The 21,177-nt window shown below is 36.3% G+C and overlaps 1 protein-coding gene across 6 annotated transcripts in view; it reads left to right on the plus strand.

Annotated features, from left to right (window-relative positions):
- The window catches only part of WDR17 (WD repeat domain 17), a 65,744-nt gene that overhangs the window by 10,074 nt on the left and 34,493 nt on the right, over positions 1-21,177 (plus strand). For 4 of the 6 annotated variants that reach the window (XR_011919956.1, XM_072406070.1, XM_072406072.1 and 1 more), the window contains exons 1-5: positions 11,104-11,194; positions 15,943-16,071; positions 17,501-17,684; positions 19,666-19,896; positions 20,567-20,818. Coding sequence is in view for 5 of the 6 variants with exons in the window: in XM_072406070.1 (XP_072262171.1) it covers positions 11,144-11,194; positions 15,943-16,071; positions 17,501-17,684; positions 19,666-19,896; positions 20,567-20,818 (847 nt within the window). In the remaining variant the exon portion in view is untranslated. Of the gene's footprint in view, positions 1-11,103; positions 11,195-15,942; positions 16,072-17,500; positions 17,685-19,665; positions 19,897-20,566; positions 20,819-21,177 lie in introns of those variants that run through there. The other 2 variants (XM_072406075.1, XM_072406074.1) reach the window with 1 other exon arrangement.

A 21,177-nucleotide genomic window follows, 5' to 3' on the forward strand; every position in this document is an offset into this window, starting at 1 on the left:
TCATTATGATGATTTTTGGGCTCCCGCCATACCATAGGTACACCAAATTTCAAACTTTTCAGTTTTCCATTTTTCCACTGGCGTAGACACTCTACACAAGTTTTGCATACCATATGGGGAGCCCAATACTTATCTTGGTCCCCCAGTTTAATACCAAAATATGCAAGATATGCTTTTTTCACAAATTCTGTAATGTTTCTTCTCTGTTTTTGCCCAGAATATTCAGCACAAATGTAGCAAATTACTTTAGGGTCTTTTAAACTCATATTTCTGTTAAAAAATAATTTATATGAATAAAAAGAAGGCAAATGAAAGTTTCATAAAAATAATGCTACATTTAATATATAAAATGAAAAAACATTGGTGTTAATAAAGATTGAATAGTATGCTGTGTTAATATTTGTTGTTGACAAAGCTTTCTAGTCCGATTCCTGTATCACAAGAATTGAGCCAATTCAACTAAACTGATTTCATTTCTGTATTCAGCAGATCTGAAATACACTAAATATATTGAAAAAGTGACAACATTTTTTTTTCAGCTGTGTAATTCATGACCCCACTGTTTTTTACAGCACAACTGAATCTTGTAATTCCACCATCTGTGTAGAATTCGGTGTTTATCTGAGAAATAAATATTTTTTTCATAGGCACATTCACATAAATTAGGTATCGGGAGACACCACTTAGAAAATGTTTGTGTGTCCTCATTAGTATAAGATATATTATTGGTACTGTGTGATTTGTACATATGGAAAAGTCATTATGATAATTAGACTCTAGAGAAACCCTTACCCTTTGGAGTTTTTATTGACTAATCCTTAGGTATTCAAACTGTGACATTCTTATAGCTGGTTACAGTCACAGGCTTACACAGCTATCACCAGGTATTCACAAGGGATGTGCAAACATCGATTAGAATTTAAATACAAAACATACACAAATATTGAAAGATAAAGCATTTCTAATAGACAATGGCTTGAGGAATCTGACAACTCTTTGCTTCCATTGTTACTGATGAAAGCTTCAAAAGCCTTGTCAAATATGTTTACATGCTAATATGGCTTATCTTTGGAGTCACCTCCATAATGACTCCACCATAGTGAGAGCTATCCTATATATATATCAGTGTCAATGAGGCAAACAAACTCTGTAATTCTCTGTGGAGGTGAGTTGAATATTCATTACAAGACATTACTACTCGAGCAGGGCTTCCTTAGAAGGGATAGACCACCTTTCACTCTCATGAATGCCAGTCTTTCACAGTCCAGTACCATTGTTCTATACCTCATTCTGCTGGCTTTGTGTTTACCTTACTCTCTGGTCTCTTACCATAATTGCCCCATAAGATTTCCTTACAGTAACAGTGTTTCATATTAGAATGTACATTCCTGTTAATCTTTAAACAGGTTTCCAAAATTTTAACACCATTTCATGATACAAAGTAAACCTTTGCTTTCCTAATAGTTTAGACCTTCTTTTTCTTACTGAAGCATTTAGTCCTAAGGGAGTAAAGTAAACAAAACAACCACAATCCCACAGGAAATGGGGTGAGCCAAAAACAGGCTCTCTAATGGAAAGATTTCCAGATGTAAAGCAGTTGTGCAATCGAAATGCATTCCCTTTTAAAAAATGTATTCTTTTTTCATTTCCTATCCTACCAGAGGTCGGTCATACAGCGTGAAAATTATTACCTGAACACCTCACAAGTATCCTAAAAAACATACTTGTCCAATGATTTAAAGGAAATCTAACTAAAACTTTCAACATCCTCATACAACTTTAACAGGAATGGTTTAGTTGGTACAAACATCATTTACTAACTAACAATAACACTAACAATAGAACACATTTTTCAAATAGCTATACACATTCAGAAAGATTACACTTATCCTCAAGATTTGAAATCCATTCAGACGAAGGCTAATCAATATAAAAAAGGACCCCAGATCGTTCTTCTGTAATATTCTTCCGGTGTAAATCGTTCTTTATGGTAAACAATGCTGTTAAAGCTATTTTATTGCGCTGTGAGCGGCAGAAGACTTGTGCCTACCCTTGGTAAATAGCAAAACCTTTAGGCTATGTACACATGCCAGTTGATTATCACCAGAGATCAAAGTCGTCCTTGGCTCAGGCAAAAATCTGACATGAGCACATGGTCGTGAAATGATAACATCATGAAAGGTCATTTCAGGTCAATGAAAAATGTTATTTGTGTACACTGTGAACCTTCAGGGCCTGTGCCTTAGGCACCACATGAGACCTCAGGCACTCCCCTTCCCCATGTCCAGCAGTTCAGTAGTATTTTCAGTTGTGTGCATTGCATTATTAGATGGGGGGAAAGTGGCAGCATTCTGACATAGAGTCAATTCAAAACTAGCATACTAGGAGTATTCTGACTCATTGTGCCTGATTTATTAAAGCTCTTTAAAGCTGGGGAAGATACACTTTCAATAGTGAAGCTGGGCAACCCAGCAAACCTGGAATTAATTTCTTGAAAGTAATTTGCTATTTGCTAATAAATGTTATGAATCTTGGACCATATTCATTCTAGTTTTGCTGGATCACCTATTGATGAAAGTGCATCCTTTCCAGCCTTGGTGAGGATACTGGCCTTAGGCATCAATGTTTGCATTCAGATAGCAACATCCTTTCCACACCAAAAATCCAGTTTTATGTGGACCTAAAATGAAGGAATGGTGGGATGGAGATTAGATATAAATCTATAATATCGCTATTGGACAGCATTTCCAATAACCATGCTTTGTTTGTCAGAGTACAGGGTTGAAAGGTTATGTCAAGCTTATAAATGAATAGGTAGCTGGGTGGATTGTGCTGAAAGAAGATTTGTGTTAGGGATTCCAAAGCTGATTATTGTGTGGATGAGCTTGCTTTTAATAGACCTACATACTAACTCTTCATAGACAGTGATTACTTGGCAGAATTGGAGTAGTGTAAAATGTATCTATATCTGTATCATATTAGACAAGACAATGACTGATACTGAAGTTTCTGCCTGGCACAGCTATGTCATGATTGTCAAGAACTTCTTGGGTAACCATAAAGGACAAAGTTATGAAGAACTGGTACAAAACTTGCTCAATTTTTTTTTAACCAAGCAATTTTTGCATTGGTGTGCTTTATACCTATGCAGTGCCTTTTTAGTAGTAGTGGTATGCGATACAGCCATATCACTATTTTTTAAATAACCCCTAAATTATGTAATATTAATTGTAAATTAATAAATGTAATTAAGTTACACCAGTAATATTGAACAGAACCTTCACAGTGCTGTGTCAAACCAGTGTTCAGAGTTATTCATACATTTTTTTCAGATCCAGTTTTCTTTAGATGAATTTTTGTATGGTAAATGCAATTAAAGAGCCTAGTTTACCAAAGCACTTACTGAATGTTGGTTTTCAGGCAGAAAACAAATAGCGCTAGTTTTTGCATGCCAATCAAACAAATGAATAATTATGTCATGCAGCAATACCACCGGGAGTTGTTTCCAGGCAACAGGAGAACAGAATGCCATAACAACATTTCTTTGTGAACTTTAAATCCCATACACATAAGTTGAAACAAGCTAATGTACATATAAGTGAATTGCAGTTACAGATGTTTGGTATATTATTTTGCATACATTTATATTATATGTGCATACATGTTAATGGAGTTTCTGAAGTTTTCTAAACAGAATTGCATTTAAATAAATATATTTTAGAATAGAAATAAAAAACAAATTTACTGGCCCTGATTTTTGAAAGCTCTATAAGGCTGGGAAGGGCACACTTTAATCGATGAAGCTGGGTGATCCAGCAATCTTGGAATAGATTTCCTAAAGTATTTTGCTATTTGTTAGCAAATGTTTTTAATCCTGGATCAGATCCATTCCATGTTTTTTGGATCACCCAGGTTCACTGATGAACGTGTATCCTCTCCAGCCTTGAAGAGTTTAAATAGTGTGTACATCAAAGAGATTTTCAGTAATGAAAGTAAAATTCTAGTCACAGCTCCTTTTTATCTATTAGGTAACATAGACTCCAGAATTGACAGGAACCCCCTCCTAAATATTCAGCTCAGTTTTGGGCATTAGTGCTCCAAAAATGTTGGTGCAGAACTACAAGAGACATATGCATTATAACATGGCATGAAGGATCTCAGCTTTGAGGGTAGATACATTGAAATGAAGGCACTAAGAATCTTACTCCAAAACTGTGAAATAGTTTTCTGCAGGAGCTGGCTCTAGTTGATACATTAAATTGTCATCAACAGGTCTACATTTGTTTTTAGAATTACCTGATTGTATGAATATGTTTGCCTTGGACTAATTGTGTAACTATCCCTCCTAATGCCCCTACGGCAATGACAGACATTGGGCATGAATTATTGAAGCTCCAGGAGACTAAGTGACTGCTGATACTCCAAAAAAGACTAAATGACAGCTGATACCTCACAAGAGACTAAGTGACTGCTGATACTTCACTAAAGACTGATTGACTACTACTACTTTACAAGGGACTGAAGAACGGCTGATTTTTCACAAGAGACTAAAGGACTGCTGATAATTTACAAGTGACCGAAAGACTTCTTATAACTCACAAGAGACTGAGTGACTGCTGATACTTCACAAAAGCCTGGATGATGACTGATATTTTATAAAACTAAGGGACTAGTGCTTTTTCACAAGAAACTGACTGCTGATACTTCTCAAGTGACTAAATAACAGCTGATACTTTACAAGAGACTAAGAGACTGCTGATATATCACAAGAAACTGACTGACTGCTAACACTTTACAAGAGAATAAGGGACTGTTGCCACTTTACAAGAGAATAAATAACTGCCTATGTTTTACAAGAGACTGTTTGACTTCTGATATTTTGAAAAGAACTTATTGACTGCTGATAACACTGTAAAACAACGTTTTTTTCTACTGGGAATAACACGTGTGATTTACATATCAAGTGTGCTGATTCCAAATCATAACTCACAATTTGTCTATCACATACAGATTTTAAGTTATAGGAGTGCTATAGCTGTTCAAATGGTCAGTAATTGGGTAATGTATTTTTACATGGGACCTTTATAACAGTTGCAGCTACCACTAGGCTTGCTGCCGCCTCAGCTGTATCACGTTCCCTGGTGGCATGCATGTTCCAGTAGCAGCTGGGCATGTCTGGGCAAGTCAGTGAGCTGATGTCAGAAATAGGTATATAAGGCGAGATGGACCAAGGGCTTGTCTATACTGCGAAACCATCTTATTAGATAGTACAGCTAGGCTATAGTGAATCTGTTTTGAGCTAAAGGTGAGTTGGCGCAGCTGTGTCAATAAACCGGACAATTATGCTTCCCCGTGTGATCAACGCAAGAACCTAACCAAGAGGGTGAGATTTGCTTAAAAGTATTACTTTGGATTTAAAATTGGAGATCTGGATAAAAGCTGGGCACCTCATATCTGCTGTCAGGTGTGTTATGTTGGCCTAACACAATGGTTGAATGGGAAAAAGAATAAAATGCCTTTTGCTGTGCCTATGGTTTAGTATAAGCCAAAAGACCATCACTCAGACTGCTACATCTGTATGAGTACAATTGCTTGGTTTTCGAAGAAGACTAAGTCAAAAATCATCTATCCTGATTGTGAATCTGCTCTGAAACCATTGCTACATGATGCAGAGAATCCAGTGCCAGTCCCTCCTACATCTGTTGTTACTTACAGTGACATGTTAATGAATGTTATGAACCCCAATTTGAAGAAGTAAGCCACCTTTTATAAGCCAATCAGGTTTAGATGATCTAGTAGGAGAATTGTCTTTGTCAAAAGAGAAATCTGAACTGTTAGCCTCCAGATTAAAGGAGTGGAATTTGCTACAAAAAGGAACCACAACTTCACACTTTTGTAATCATCACACAAAGCTTGCAGGTTATTACAAGCTGGAAAACCACATTTGCTTGTGTACCGATGTGAGTGGTCTGATAATGGAGTTAGGTTGTAAATACATACCAGAGCAGTGGAGATTGCTCATAGACTAGAGCAAAGCAAGTGTGAAAGCTGTATTGCTGCATAAAGGTAACGAAAAAATTTTCCGTTCTTCTTGCTCATGCCGAAAGAGAGGAATGAAAAAGACATAAGAATCCATGAAAGTCATTTTGAAATTTATTAACTATTTAGAACACAAGTGGAACGTTTGTGGTGACCTGATGTTGGTGGCACTCCTTCTTGGCCTGCAATTGGGATATACCAAATATATGTTCTTTCTGTGCCTGTAGAATAGTCGTGATGACAGCAACCATTACAAAGTGAAAGAAAGGCCACCCAGACCTTAATACACTGTTGGCCAGTACAACAAGAAGCATAAATCACTCATTGTTCGACAGAAAGTTTACCTTCTGCCACTTCTTAATAAACTTGCATTAATGAAAAACGTTGTCGTTGCAATGGACCGTGATGGTATGGGTTTTCACTATCTGAAGGACAAGTTTGGAAAAGTTATAACAGATGCTAAACTGAAAGCAGGAATTTTTGTTGGTCCCCAAAACCGCAGTTTGATGCCTGATGCCACATTCAGAGACAAACTCAACCCACGCTGAACTCTTGAACAACATGCTAACAGCATACCATCAACTTGGCTGCCGAATGTCATCTAAAATTCATTTCTTACATTCCCATCTGGACTTCTTCCCACAAAATTTGGGTGATGTGAGTGATGAACAAGGGGAGAGGTTGCACCAGGACATTTCTGTTATGGAAACAAGATATCACGGTTGGGGCAACCCCAACATGATGGGTGACTACTGCTGGTTTTAGCAATGGGAGACAGCGGAGAGCCACAAACGCAAAAGCAAGTGCCTGAATGCTTCTGAAGTGTACATGTGTGTTGAACAAGGACTCTTGTATATGTTGTTGCAACATAAAACTACGTTTTTGTAAGGTCATGGAACTATGAGGCAAAAGTTAGTTATGTGTAGAGATTACATAATAACTGTGGAACGAGAGAAAGTGGCTAATCGCATCTCTACGTGTAATTAACTTAAGATCTTGACGTCCTAGGCAGAATCAGACTTCAGATTTGGATTCAGTGCATTTGATTTATTATAGGAAACATGACCTAGACCAAGTAGCAGTCAATATTTATTTTTTTGTGATGCAGTGAATTCATCAAAGAATAACTGAAGAATAACTACTGTCATGGATACCTGAGTAAATGTTAATATTCTTTTAGAGAATAAATTATTGATGACATTTTATGGATAACTAAGTGCTTGCTTATAATGTATTAGAAACTGAGTGATTTCTAATACTTGAATGGAGATGGACCAATTGGTGCCTTGTTACAGGAAACAGCTGATTTTATTTTTAGGAGCCGTACCGTTGACACAAAACAAGAAACTGAGTGAGTGCTGATACTTCAAAGAAGTGAAACACGGCTGAAATTTAAATAGGAGACCATACTTTACGGAGGACTGAGTGACAACTGCTGTATTACAGCACGTGGATGTTCATATAAGAAGAAATTATCTAAACCAAATGTATTCTCCTTTGTGACGAGGTAATTATTTGGGCATAGGATCACTTTGTAGCACTGCAAAATGGTACATTTAGGAAACTTAAAAGGCAGTAAATCACTTTAGGCTTACATAGTTACATAGTTAGTCAAGTTAAAAATGTTAGGGAGATACAAAGATACTAGAAACATGCATATTTCATATTGAACCATATATGTATTGTTGGTCCAAAGGCAAAAAAAAATCTGGTTTCCATTTACTCCAATGATGGAAAATAAATCCTTCCTGATCTTGTGAGTCAATCTGTGTCCCTAATGTCAATCCTTTGAAACTTTAATACCCAGTTATTTTCTCTGCTTCTAGAAAAGCATCCAGATTTTTCCTAAAGCAGTCCATAGAATGTGCTATAACTGCTTTCTGAGGGAGCCTATTCCACATTTTCCCAGTCCTTACTGTGAAAAATGGTGTCCGTACATGCAGAACATTGTCGTTTGCAAGGACTTTAAAGTGAAAATTTGTGAATCAAGTTCTCTATATGGACCATCTAAAAAATATAGAATGACCCCCTTAAATATCTGTTCTCAAGGGAGAATAGATTCAGTTCAGCTAATCTCTCCTCATAGCTGAGCTCCTCCATACCGCTATTAGATTAGATGCCCTTTTCTGCACTTTCTCAAATTCCACAATATATTTTTTGTAAACTGGTGCCCAAAACTGGACTGCATATTCCAGGTGAGGTCTGACAAATGCATTGTATAAGGGCATGATTATGTATCCATCTCTGCAGTCTATTCCACATTTTCTTTGCTAGATTTAGATATTGCAGCTTGACATTGCATGCTATTTTTAAATCTATGATCTACCAGAACCCCCAGATCCTTTTCCATTTCTAGCTCCCCCCCAATGTATTCCCCCTAGACAGTATGAAGCATGCATGTTGTTTGCCCCAAGTGAAAAAACTTTACATACAATCCTAAATGCCATTTGCCTCTTGGGTGCCCAATCAAACAGTACATACAGGTCTGCTTGTAGATTATAGACATCCTGTATGAATTTAATTCCATTACATAGTTTGGTGTCATCTGCAAACACAGAGATGGTACTTTTAATCTCAAACTCTATATCATTGATAACGATGTTAAACAGTAAAGGTCCCAACACTGAACCTTGTAGTACACCACTAATAACGATTCAGAGTTGAAATCATTAATCACTACTCTCTGGATGTGGTCTTTATGCCAGTTCTCTGGCTATTTACAGATTTAATTTTCTAAACCTATGGACCCTAACTTGAATATTAACCATCTGTGGGGTACTGAGTCAAATGCTTTAGCAAAGTCCATGTACACTATATCAACTGCTACAACACTGTCTACCTGTTTACTTACTTCCTCATAAAAAGAGAATAAATTTGTTTGACAACTTCATTTTTTCTAAAATCCATGCTATCACTTATATTATTTTCCAGCAGAAACTCCTCTATGCGGTTGTATAACATACTCTCTGGGATCTTTTCAACTATGGACGTTACTGGTCTCTAGTTACTTGGTAATGACTTTGGTCCCTTTTTAAAGATTGGAACCACATTGGCCTTAGGCAGATCTAATATTAATGCCATGCCAGTGATTAAAGAGTCTCTAAAAATTAGAAATAATGGCTTTGAAATAACTGAGCTTAGCTCTTTGAGGACACGTGGATGTAATCTATCAGGTCCTGGTCCTTGATTAAATTGGCTTGTTTAAGGCAGTGACATTGTTATTTGCATTTTGAACTTGAGCTCCACCATTTTTCTTTGTGTACACAGAGCTAAAAAAAGTGTTTAGTACATTTGTCTTTACTTTATCCCCAGTTACCAACCCAGATACTTCCTATATGGGGTCTAAATGCTCAGATCTGATATTTTGCTATTATTATATTTAAAAAACATTGGGGGTTTGCCTTATTTTCTTTTGCAGTCTGTCGTTCATTTTGAATTTTTGCACATTTAATTTCCCTATTAAATCTTTTGTTGTATCAGTGTTCCCTTCAGCCCCTTTTAGCCAGGTGCACTTTTCAGCAAACCCCCACCTGTTTTTGGTTGGTTACTAATAAGTTGGGTAAAAATTCTGGGGTTTCCACCTGCCTACAATTTCTTCACACCCATCTTACAAAAATTCCTGGGTTGAGCATTGTTGTATTCTTTATAAATTATTTCAAATGATGAAGGTAATTGTTCATTTTTATATTTTTATGTCCATTATTCTTTGGATTTTTCAACATTTGCTGTGAGACAGGTGTTAATTTTTGCCTCCAAAACCTTTTGCCCATGGAAATATATTCATAATGTTTTTGTAAAGAATAGACTTGAAACATTCCCATTTGCGTTCCACAGAATGTGGGTGATCTAACAAACCTGGAATGGATCCATTTACCATTTAATAACAAATGAAATCCATTACAGGTTTGCTGGATTCAACCTGGAATGGATAACAGATGGGTACATAAACCATTTAGAAAAGGCAGGTTACAAACAGATGAGGAATTACCATACCAGTATGCAAAGATTACTGAGCCAAGGCAAATGTAATAAATATTTACTATAAGCATGCAATGAAAAGCTTCAGATCAAATAGGTAAGAACAATGTAATCTTGGAATTTGAATGAAAAAAGTGAAAGCTAAGAATAGCTATAAAATTGACCTGTGGGGTTGGGAATAGACCGTTTAAGTTATGGTTTCTGAGAGGGTTTCCAAGACACTTTACTAACCCTATAAAAAAGGGGCATAAAAGCTTAAAATGTAAAGGGATGAGAGGTTCACATATTAAATAGGAAAGGACAAATGCAAGGAGATGAAGAAAAGGCATATTGGGAAGGGATTGTGTGGAGGTCCTCCATCCGAGATGTGATTTTTTTCATAATTTTAATAAAGGAAGGGGGCTTTAAAAAAAGTACTGTTAGCCTTGTAGATACAGGTATGTTAAGTAACCTAAATCTTAAACCTAAGAATCTATATTGGCCTTTTTAAAACTTTTTACCCAGTAGAACAATGTTCAAGTTTTGGGGAACTCCTGGTAAAATAAGTTTGTTTGAAAAATGCCCCTTGCATTGGTAGTCAGTGTGAAGAACATTCCCCTTATCATAGTTGTGGCAATTACATTGTTATGCACATGGAAAGATTGAATGTATCATGGCTGTGACCCTGCCAAGTGGCATTAGATCTGGAACTATGCAGATAATATCAGAAAGGAGGGCAGCAGCCAAAGCAAAAGTAACCTCTTACAACCTCTGGTGAAACCCTGGTTGAGAATGTCAGATCTATGTAGTATGTAGTATATGCAGCTGACATATATAGAAAACATGATTTTATATATATATATTTAATATATAGCAAAATGTGTATCTGTTCTAACAAAATACAAAAAGAGAATTCCAAACAAGCAAATAAAATGACTCCTATTAAAGCCTGCAGTTGCCAGGCTACTGACAGTGGCTGTGTATAAGTGCTGTGACACAATACTCATGCCTGTTCTTGCATGCTTTAGGAAGGCTGCATTATCCTGTGAGCAGGTCCTTCCATCTCTCTAGTGAACTGTTTTTTTTTTTTTTTGCTGGAGAGAAAAAGCAGGATACAGCAGTCTTCTGGAAGCAGCTGAAATCTGGAATGGACATGGAAATCCTTAAGTGGTGCACAAAATATGACACATATGTTAAGGTAGGCATACTTTTTCCAGATGTTTAGTGATGCACTGTTCATCCTCTTGGTGTATTTCAAGGAAGGTAGGATTTGGATTCTTTATTAGACCATAGCTTAATTATTACAGCCTTTTAGTTTTAAAATGGACCTAAATATGAAAGGAAGAGGGCTCAGTTTACTGCCAAAGAAGCTGGTTACAAAGCATTGTTGTTTTGTTCCTTCCATCTCCGTGGAAACTGCAATAATCTTTGATATCAGCTGCTATTGCATTGTGAATGGTACCCTGGATGTGTTCTAGCAGCCTTGTTTGTTATTCCTAGGAGGTATGCAGAGGCAATCTAAAAAAAGATGCAGCTATTGAGTGATAAGAAAAAGATGACTGCTGGGATCACGTTGCTGAAAGGGCTCATTTTTAATGTATTTCAAAACATACTAGTCCAGCCCTCTGCTGCCATTTTGTTCAGAGTGATCTAATGAATGGTGTTTCCTGCAACTTACAAGGTATATGAAGCCTTGGCTAGGATATGGTATGTCTGTCAGGAGTCAGCAGGGCATTTTTAATCCACTTTGCTGGCAGTAGAGGCAGTGGCAGAAGCATCTAGTACTTGGCGAGTTTATTTTAAAGACATCAGCTTCAGGTCTACAGGAAATCCGTTCAGTGTTCTCTACATGCGCCTCTTTTGTCATGTGTCCTAGTTCATGACTGTGTTTTTGTATTTTTTTAAAGGGGAAAAAAATTAAATGCTTGGCACATCCTGTTCTCTTGTAAATGTAAATAAATATATAAAAAAAAATTAGGTGCTGCTGTTAACATAAGTTTATCACTTAGTTGCTATTAGAGCTATTGTTTATTGAGTAGCTATTGTTTAGAAATATTTATTCTAAATGAATGGCAGTAAGAGTAATTTCAAATTGTAGGCTTTTTAAGATGAGTAATTTTAGGTAGCAATAATATTCACAAACATTTAGGTAAAAAACGTTTTGAAAGCTAAGCAATGACAAGTATCATTTTTTATTGGTCAGGAAGTCTCAAAAATCTGTTTTACTGCACCTGAAACTAATTCGACTTACCATTTTTCCGAACATTACTCATGAACACTAACAACAACCCTTAACCTTTACCCCAAAGTTTAGACCTAGTCTAAATCAAACTTTTAAAGTATATCTACCAGACCTTTAGATGTGGTGGCTGCATTTGTTTGATTGTTAACCTTAAATCCAATGTCACGTTATCCATCTTCCCAGCTATCTTCTGTAAACTGTAGAACACCTCCCTTCTATCTAATTAATTTGTACTCCAGGTCACCTCTTTGTAAACAAATCATAAAACAGAACTTTTATGAAAAAAAATTGCTTACATTTACTGATGAAAAGACCTTGTTCCCTCCACAAAGTGGACCAGTATGTCCCGCACTTACGGCAGTGGATGGAACAGCGAGTGAAGCCAACTTCTTTCTTCACATTACCCCAACTCATACAGTGCGGACGCCATTGGAGGACAATGGTAAAGACGGAAAAAGAGGGGACCAAAAAAATGTTTTCCATTTTATTAAAAGAATGCTACCCTTTTATTCAATGGTAAACATGATGATAGCAATTTACGTTTATACCATTATACCTATGTCCCCTTCTATGAAAAGAAAATGTTTTCTGTAGGAATAGATTATACCATAGACAGGAGATGTTCCCAACATGTTCATCTGATCATTGGGCAAGCAGTTTGCCATTGACTATGAGATGTGAACTATCTTAGAAGCATTGGTTGCATATCCAATCTTTTATGTCTCTTATGAACTCCACCTCCATACTGAAACATGTAGCTGTTTCAATAGCCTATTTATTGACCCAGCCTTGTTTGCTTTCTGTATGTAGGGATTATTCTGTAATCTGGTTGCAGCAATTGCACAACACTCAGATTAAGGTAAACAAAAAAGACATAAAAGTTGCACTGTTTGATCATTTTTTTAGCAACAAACTTATAACAATTTTACAGAAAATAACCACAAAAAATGACAATATATTCATGACAGTAGGATAAGTATAAAGAATAACACTCTAGTCTATGTAGTGAGCACTTCTCTGTGGATAGTAAAAGAAGGCACCGTGGTATATAATTCACTCAACATCTGACAGGTTGGAAGCGAACATTTTTAGGGTAAAGTAACAGGGAGGGGATGGCGAGGGTTAGGGGAGTCCTACCCAGTTTTAGGGGCCAATGGAGGTAATTATAAATTAGAACAATCTGATTTAGAGTGTGATTGCCTGTCGGTGGACGTAGCAGCATTTTGCCAGTACAAAATATAAATATTATGCAGAAGTGCAAAACTGGTCCCGGTAGAACTAAGTGCGTCCAAAGCACTCAGTCCGATGATCTCGAGAGGATATTAGATCTTCCACTCGTGTAATGTCTTTCTCTCTGGCAAAGATTGTTGTAGAGTTGGGGGAAGCAGATGGTTTCCACATTACTGGGATACAGGCTTTGTCGTCATGCAAGAGGGGTCCTATCAGAGAGTATCAGAAAACCTTGGTAGCACTTTTTAGACAGTGTCAAAAATGTAAAAGAACAAACTGTTTGTTCCGTATAGAACTGTCTGTGAGTTTGAAGATAATGTCAGAAACTTCTGTCAAGTACTGAGTGTTGGGCAATTCCAAGAGGTATGGAGAAGGGTCCCTGTTTCTTGATGGAAATGCCAACATAATAGGGACTGTTGTGGGTAGATCTTGAAAAGAACTGATGTAGTTCTAGACCGGGGGTCGGCAACCTGCGGCTCCCGAGCCGCATGCGGCTCTTTGGATGGGAAGCTGCGGCTCTTTCTCTCATCCTATGTGAAACTATCTATCTGTCAGCCTCGCTTTTCACTGCACCCCTCCCCCGTGACACGAGTCACTGTCCTCAGTCTGTCGGAAGCTCACGAGTCATTCCGAGCTTCCGACGGACTGATGACAGGGGGAGGGGTGCAGTGAAAAGCGAGGCTGACAGATAGATAGTTTCAGATAGGATGAGAGATAGATAGATAGATGGCTGACAGATAGAATCGGTCCCTGATCCTTGTTTCTATGACAATTTGGCGTCTTCACCAGTGCTTTGGCTGTGACATATAGTTTGTTGTTTCAATAAAAAAACAAAGTAAAGGTAGGTAACATAATAAGTATTATATTTTTAACATACATATTACCGGTATACATATTTTTTTTCAAATAAGATACCTAACTACTTTTTTGAAGTCAATTAGAATTGTCAAAAAAGAAACAAAGTAGTACTGTTGGATATTACCGCGAAAGTGTTTTTATTAAAATATATATTTAATAAATTACCTATTTTATTATTTATCAATTTTATAGCTTTTATTATTTAAAAATTAGCGTTAAAATAATAATTATAAGTGTAAATACCTATAAATTGTTATTTAATAAACCTTAATAAAGTACAAGTTCGTGCTGTAAGTAAATGTTTAATTGGTTTAATTTTTTACTTACATAATAAGTAATTATCTAATAATGCCATATATATCTAATTTGTTGTGAAAAACACTACTTATATATGAATAAATAGATATTTTTTCTTATGAATAAATAGATTAGTTTTTTTATCAAAAAACTTTATTTATGCGAGTACTATTTATTGTTGGCAAAAAAAAAATTTTGTGGCTCTTTAAAAACTTCGAAATTTTGTAAATTGTAATTTTTGGCTCTTCCGACTCCAAAGGTTGCAGACCCCTGTTCTAGACCATCTGATTAATAATGTATATATTAATTCCTGATATTGGTTCCTGATTGATAAAATGTGTTCTCAAGATCTGCTCCTAATACTTCAACAAGAACTGCTCTTGAAATTTCAACAAATTTTATTCTTAAATAGGATATCCAGTAAAGTCAACTTTCACAATCTACATCCCTAAAAAAACAGATATAAAATTCAACAGAAAAGAAAAAAGTTAGAATTATGCTTATCCTATAGTAATCTTCTGCATTGCCGAAGGTGTGACTGTTCTTTTGGGATATTCCCAGTGAATATTCCCCTGGTAAGGAGACTCCCCAGTGCATTGCAAAACCATCTTATTTTGAGACCTTCCATGTCTGTATTCCCCAGAAATGTTCCCAGAAGCAATGATGGTTGTCCTATGCAAGGCTACACCAGCACTGTTGGCTCAGTGTCTAGCCCTCTTGCTTTTGCAGCGCTAGGTTGCAGGTTCGAATCTCGACCAGGACACTATCTGCAAGGAGATTGTATGTTTCCCCTGTGTCTGCATGGGTTTCCTTTCACGTCCCAAAAACATGCAGTTAAGTTATTTTGGTTCCCCCCAAAATTGCTTTTAGCCTGTAATAATGACTATGGTAGTGACATCAGATTGTGAGCCCTTCTGAGGGACAGCTAGCAAGAGGGTCACCCTCTGAGGGTCAGCGCTATATAAATACAAGTAAAATAAAAAAAAAAATGTGACCAAAAGTAGTTAATTTTGTGACAAGGTCAAAGTAAGTGATCCTTCATATTAGGTGAAAGGTACACTTTAAGCACTAGTCTCAACTTTACATGTTAAATGTATTCATGAATGTAAAAAGAAAATGAGGTTAACATATGAATTGTTGACTATAGACAATATAGTTTTTTTTAAGTAACCAGTTAAAATACATTTTTTTTTATATGACAATGTAATGTTTTCTAAAGGTGTTATCACCTCTTCTAATGATCAGCTTCAGTAGTGTATATGTGTCCATTGTTTTGGATTGCTTTGGTAAATACGCAAATGTCATTTGTATTGTTGCAGTCAAAGATGTCTCAAGTGAAGCAAGTAGGTCTGTTAGCTGCTGGGTGCCAGCCATGGAACAAAGATGTCTGTGCTGCTAGTGGAGACAGATTTGCTTACTGTGCCACTTTAGCTATTTATGTATATCAGGTATGTTCTATTTCTTTGTTATCTTTATCTATAATTTTGTGTACCAAAATCTAATGTTACTGGATATAAAATAAGCCTGTAAAATATGTAAAAACATTTATTTAAACATGTAACAAGAATGTTGATGATGAAGGGATAGGGGTAGGAAGGGAGGAACTAGGAAATATTCTCATAGATCCAGAGGTGCCATTAATAATAACCTGCCAGACTCTCTGTTGCTCCCCTCATTTTACCTTAAAAAAAAATGAATTTGGACTTTAGGATCATCACATCTTTCGCCTATAACTCACTGTAAGTAGTCTGCTGGAATTAATATAACTAACATAAAAATTGTTGCAATCGAGTGGGCTTGTAGTGGGAACTTTGGTGGGAAAGATCCTCCAGACAAGTGGCAAAGCCTGGTATTGACTAAACACACCACCAAACACCCAAAACTATATTTGGCTTTAGCTGACCAATCTAAAATGATTGTGCTTGCATAATATTACCAGTGCACTGAAAAGCAAGCTAAGATAAAAGGTAAAACGAAGCAATACCTTGAGAAGGAAGATCTAAGTTCAGGGGTAAAGAGCAGTGAATTGGGGTGGAACAATTTGTTGTTGCATAGGAAGAAAGGAAGATATCTTTCCCCCTAAAAAATAAGTGGTATCCACTGCTCTAATATTTCACTTTGAAAACAAGCTCCTAAAGAGTTTCTACCTTCAGATAAAAGGTGGGTATAAAGTACACTGGAATTATGCAGCAATTGTTTCTTTGTAAGGAATGGTCATTGGTAGGATTGGCATCTCTAAAGAACTAAAATCATATACGGAGCAGCTAAAATTTGTTCTTCTGATGAAGCTGTAATAGGCGAAACGTGTCAAGAGCAAAACTTTGTTTTTATGAAAGAGAATTGTCACAAAGAAAGTCTGTACACTTTAGGAAAAAGGTTTGTTTTTTAAAAAAATGATAGATGTTTTAATGGCATGTTAATCAATATAGTTATTGTTATTGATAATTAGGAATAAATATCCTTGATAAATTTTAAACTGTGTATAAAGATTTAGAGATTGAGAGTACCTAAAAAAAAACAACCACCAACCCCAGCAACAAAAAAAAAGCACATGTTACAAATACTCTTTTCAAAACTAATTTAGGGGTGTGGTACAGTTGCCTGACAACGTGCCCTTTCAATTAACAAAAAGAGACTTGAAAAGCCTATAATCGACCGAACACACCACCAAACACCTAAAACTATATTTGGCTTTGGGTGACCAATCTCAAACGATTGTGCTTGCATAAAATTACAGGTGCACTGAAAAGCAAGCTAAGATAAAAGGTTTGCTTGGAAAGAAGTACTGTGCTGACACATTAGAGAAGTATATCTATTGTTGTACATAGTACACTTATATTTCATCTTACATGATTAAATATCCTTACTTATCTCCAGCTGGATCACAGATACAATGAATTTAAACTCCGTGCAATCATGTCAGAGCACAAAAAGACAATCACAGCCATATCCTGGTGCCCTCACAACCCTGACATGTTTGCCAGTGCCAGTGCGGACAATCTGGTGATTATTTGGAATGTGGCTGAACAGAAAGTGGTGGCCAGACTTGATAGCACAAAAGGTAATATAAACAAAGGAAACTGTCTGTGATACAAGATGTGCATCTGTGTACAGAATTGAAGTTTATCTAAAATTGCATTTTTCTTTCTTTACATGTTTGAGAGAGTATGGGATTTTAAAACAGCGCCCAATAGGAGAAATTTTTCATAAATTCTTATCTCAGAGACAAAACATTCCTATCTCAGAGACCAAACAAAAATTGAACACAAATTTCCTCAAAGTAAAGGAAAAACCTCTAAGACAGGTGTCACCAGAATAGGTATACCTATTGGAAGATTTTTACTTCACTGTATGTTCGTGACATCTGTAATTTTAGATTTATATATTTTCTTATAGGGTGAAACTCTCTACTATGGACACAGAAAGCAATAAAAGCCTGTTAAGGGTTTTAACACTTTGGCACTATATTCAAAAATGTTTTTTTAAAAAAGTTTGGCTTTAGATATATTTTAATGCATTTATGCTATAAAAAAGTTTTACAGTTTTGATATGCATACAGAAATATAGAATAGCAATGGCAGAAGAAGATCAAATAGTCCATCAAGGTTTTATTTTATTTTTGAGTCTTTTGTCTGAGTATAAATTTTTGACTTAGGTGTTTTTACATTTGTTTTCTAGTTAATGGGCCTGATTTATTAACCCCCTGAGCTGTAATCCCGAGTGTGGCTCAGGATTAAAAAAAAAACACGCTGAAAGCGGTAAGCCCGAGCCACACTCGGGGTAGCTAAAAAACCTAAAAAAAACACTTTCCTGGTCCCATCTGCATTCTCTGGCCGTCGGATCCCATCCTCAGGCCTTGTCCTCTTCTTCCGATCTTCCCCCAGCAAGTACACTGGCGTTCCCCCGGAGTTCCCGATGACGTTGGTGCGTGCAAGGGAGTGCAGCGGGAAATTCAAATTATTCCGTATTGGAATAAAAAATATATGTGTATATATAAATATATATATATATATATATATATATACATACATATTATACATGCTATTGTACAGTTATATTACAGGTTTCACTATGTTATGCACCCTTGTTTTACCAGATTTTTGTGTTTTTTTTTATTTTAAGTTTATTATTAAATTTTTTAAATATTGGACATATTTCGGTAAGTTATGCCTAAAAATTATAGCCCTACAATGTAAAATTTATTTCCATGCAAAACAATGTTCTGCTTTTGGCATAAAAATACTGACATAATTAGACTGCCAGGGAGGTTAAAGCTCTCCATGACGGGGGAGGATACATCTTCATCAGTGCAGCTGGGTGATCCAGCAAACCTGGAATGGATCCAAAGTAATTTGTTAGAAAATGTATTGAATCCTGGACCAGATCCATCCAAGGTTTGCTGGATTACCAGCTTCACTGATGAAGAAGCCTTGGAGAGATTGAATAAATCAGGCCCATGACTCACTATCTCTGCTGAAAGTCTGTTCCAAGCATCAGCTTCTTTTCAAGTAATGTTAATAGATTTCTAATGGTAGATTCCTCCAGCTAGTGTAAGGTCATGTCCACATTTTTTTTAAATTTAGCTTCATATTGAAAATACTGCCCTTCTGGACTTGTACCCCTAATGTATTAAAAGGTTTTAGTCATGTGACCCTTTCTCTTCTTTTCTTAAGGCTGCATATAATAGGTTCCAGTAGTCTCTATTAATGTTTTATCCATCAGACCTTACATGATTTTGTTGCCCCTTTTATGGACCAATTTATCTAATAAATATATTTCTATAGGTATTAGTCTTATTGGTGAATGTTAGATCACAGCCAACAACATTTTATTTGAAATTTTTATATATTAAATTATTTTACCTGTGTCATATACAGTACAAGTATATCAAATGTATTTGTTTTATTGATGCTGTACCACATATACTTCTGTACTTTCAGCAAACCTGTTTAAAATAATCTAATTTTATTAAAGGAATTTCTATACTGTAAACTTTGTTTCTTATTTTAGTATCTCCCCTTTCCTATTTTATTGTTGTCTAGGAATGCCAGCCTCACTGAGTTGGTGTTGGAATTCCGGTGATGCTGTTGCCTTTGTATCACACAGAGGGCCCCTTTATATCTGGACTATCTCTGGACCAGACAGTGGTGTAGCTGTTCACAAAGAAGCCCACAGCTTTTTATCAGACATCTGTCTATTTCGATGGCATCCAAGAAAAAAAGGAAAAGTTGTCTTTGGACATACAGATGGCAGCCTTTCCATTTTTCAACCAGGTAAAAAGTTGTTTGTGTTAAAAGTATATTTAAGTCCCTATTCTGTTCAATACATTTTTATTGGTAAAAAAAAAAGTTACAATGTGTATTGAGTGCGCAACGAAAATTTAGAGTTTATACCTGCTTCCTAGATCGCATTTCTTTTTATATAAAGGTGCAGTTAGAGGTGTGAAAGGATGCCATGTCAAACACTTTAAAAGTGCCATAAAGGCCTAGTAGACATATGCTGCCAATTTTGACCTTCAGACTAGTAAATACTCATATAGGGTGTTTTAATAAAACACCCATCTGAATAAATGACATAGTACATGCCGCAATAGGTGTGCTATACCAAGTTCTCTCTATTATAAAAATATACTTCTACTCTATTATAGTATATAAAGTATAGTCCTTCTTAGGAAGATGGCATAATGCGTAGGTAGCAAACATATATTCCTGTGCATCATACAGCCAGTAAAAAAGCACAACCTAAATTTTCTTCCTTGCTCTGTCCTGACGCTCTGAGCTTGCATTAAGACCAATGTGTGGTAAGTAAAGTTGGTGACGACTATAGATCTTGCTGCATATAACTTGGCCTAAGAAATTTTGAGCCTTACGAAATGGAAGTAGTTATAATAAGTACAACTTGTTCTGTGCCACAACAAATATATACATCTTTTTTTTTGTTTAGGTTGTAAGAGTCAGAAGCATGTACTGAGACCTGAATCACTTGAGGGAACAGATGAGGAGGATCCAGTGACAGCTTTGGAATGGGACCCCCTGTCCACTGATTACCTTCTTGTTGCTAATTTACACAATGGCATCCGACTAGTGGACTCTGAGTCCTTATCCTGTATAACTACGTTCAGTTTTCCAAGTGCAGCAGCATCTGTTCAGTGCTTGGCCTGGGTTCCAACAGCTCCAGGCATGTTCATAACAGGAGGTAAGCCTAATAAGTAATCCCATTTTTCATGAGATTACAACAGAAACTACTTTTGTGTGACAAGATTTAATTTTAATTTTTATTACCAATATAGGCTAAAATCTTAATTATGTTTTACCTAATTGTGTACAAAGACATACAGTATAAATTTCTAGTGGAAAACTGCTACGTTTTAAAGGTTAAATTGCAGATTTTTATGCCTCCCATGGTTGCACAGGCTCTGATAAAATAGGGGGTTAGGGTATGTAGGGTGGAAGAAGAAATAAGCAGAGGGGAACAAAAAAGAAGAGGGAAGGAGGGGAATCGCATGAAGCATAATAGTGTTTTTGGTATTGAAAAGATCCAAAAGCCTAGCTGGT

Source organism: Pyxicephalus adspersus, chromosome 3, assembly GCF_032062135.1.
Source record: "Pyxicephalus adspersus chromosome 3, UCB_Pads_2.0, whole genome shotgun sequence".
In the NCBI taxonomy this organism is placed as follows: domain Eukaryota; kingdom Metazoa; phylum Chordata; class Amphibia; order Anura; family Pyxicephalidae; genus Pyxicephalus; species Pyxicephalus adspersus.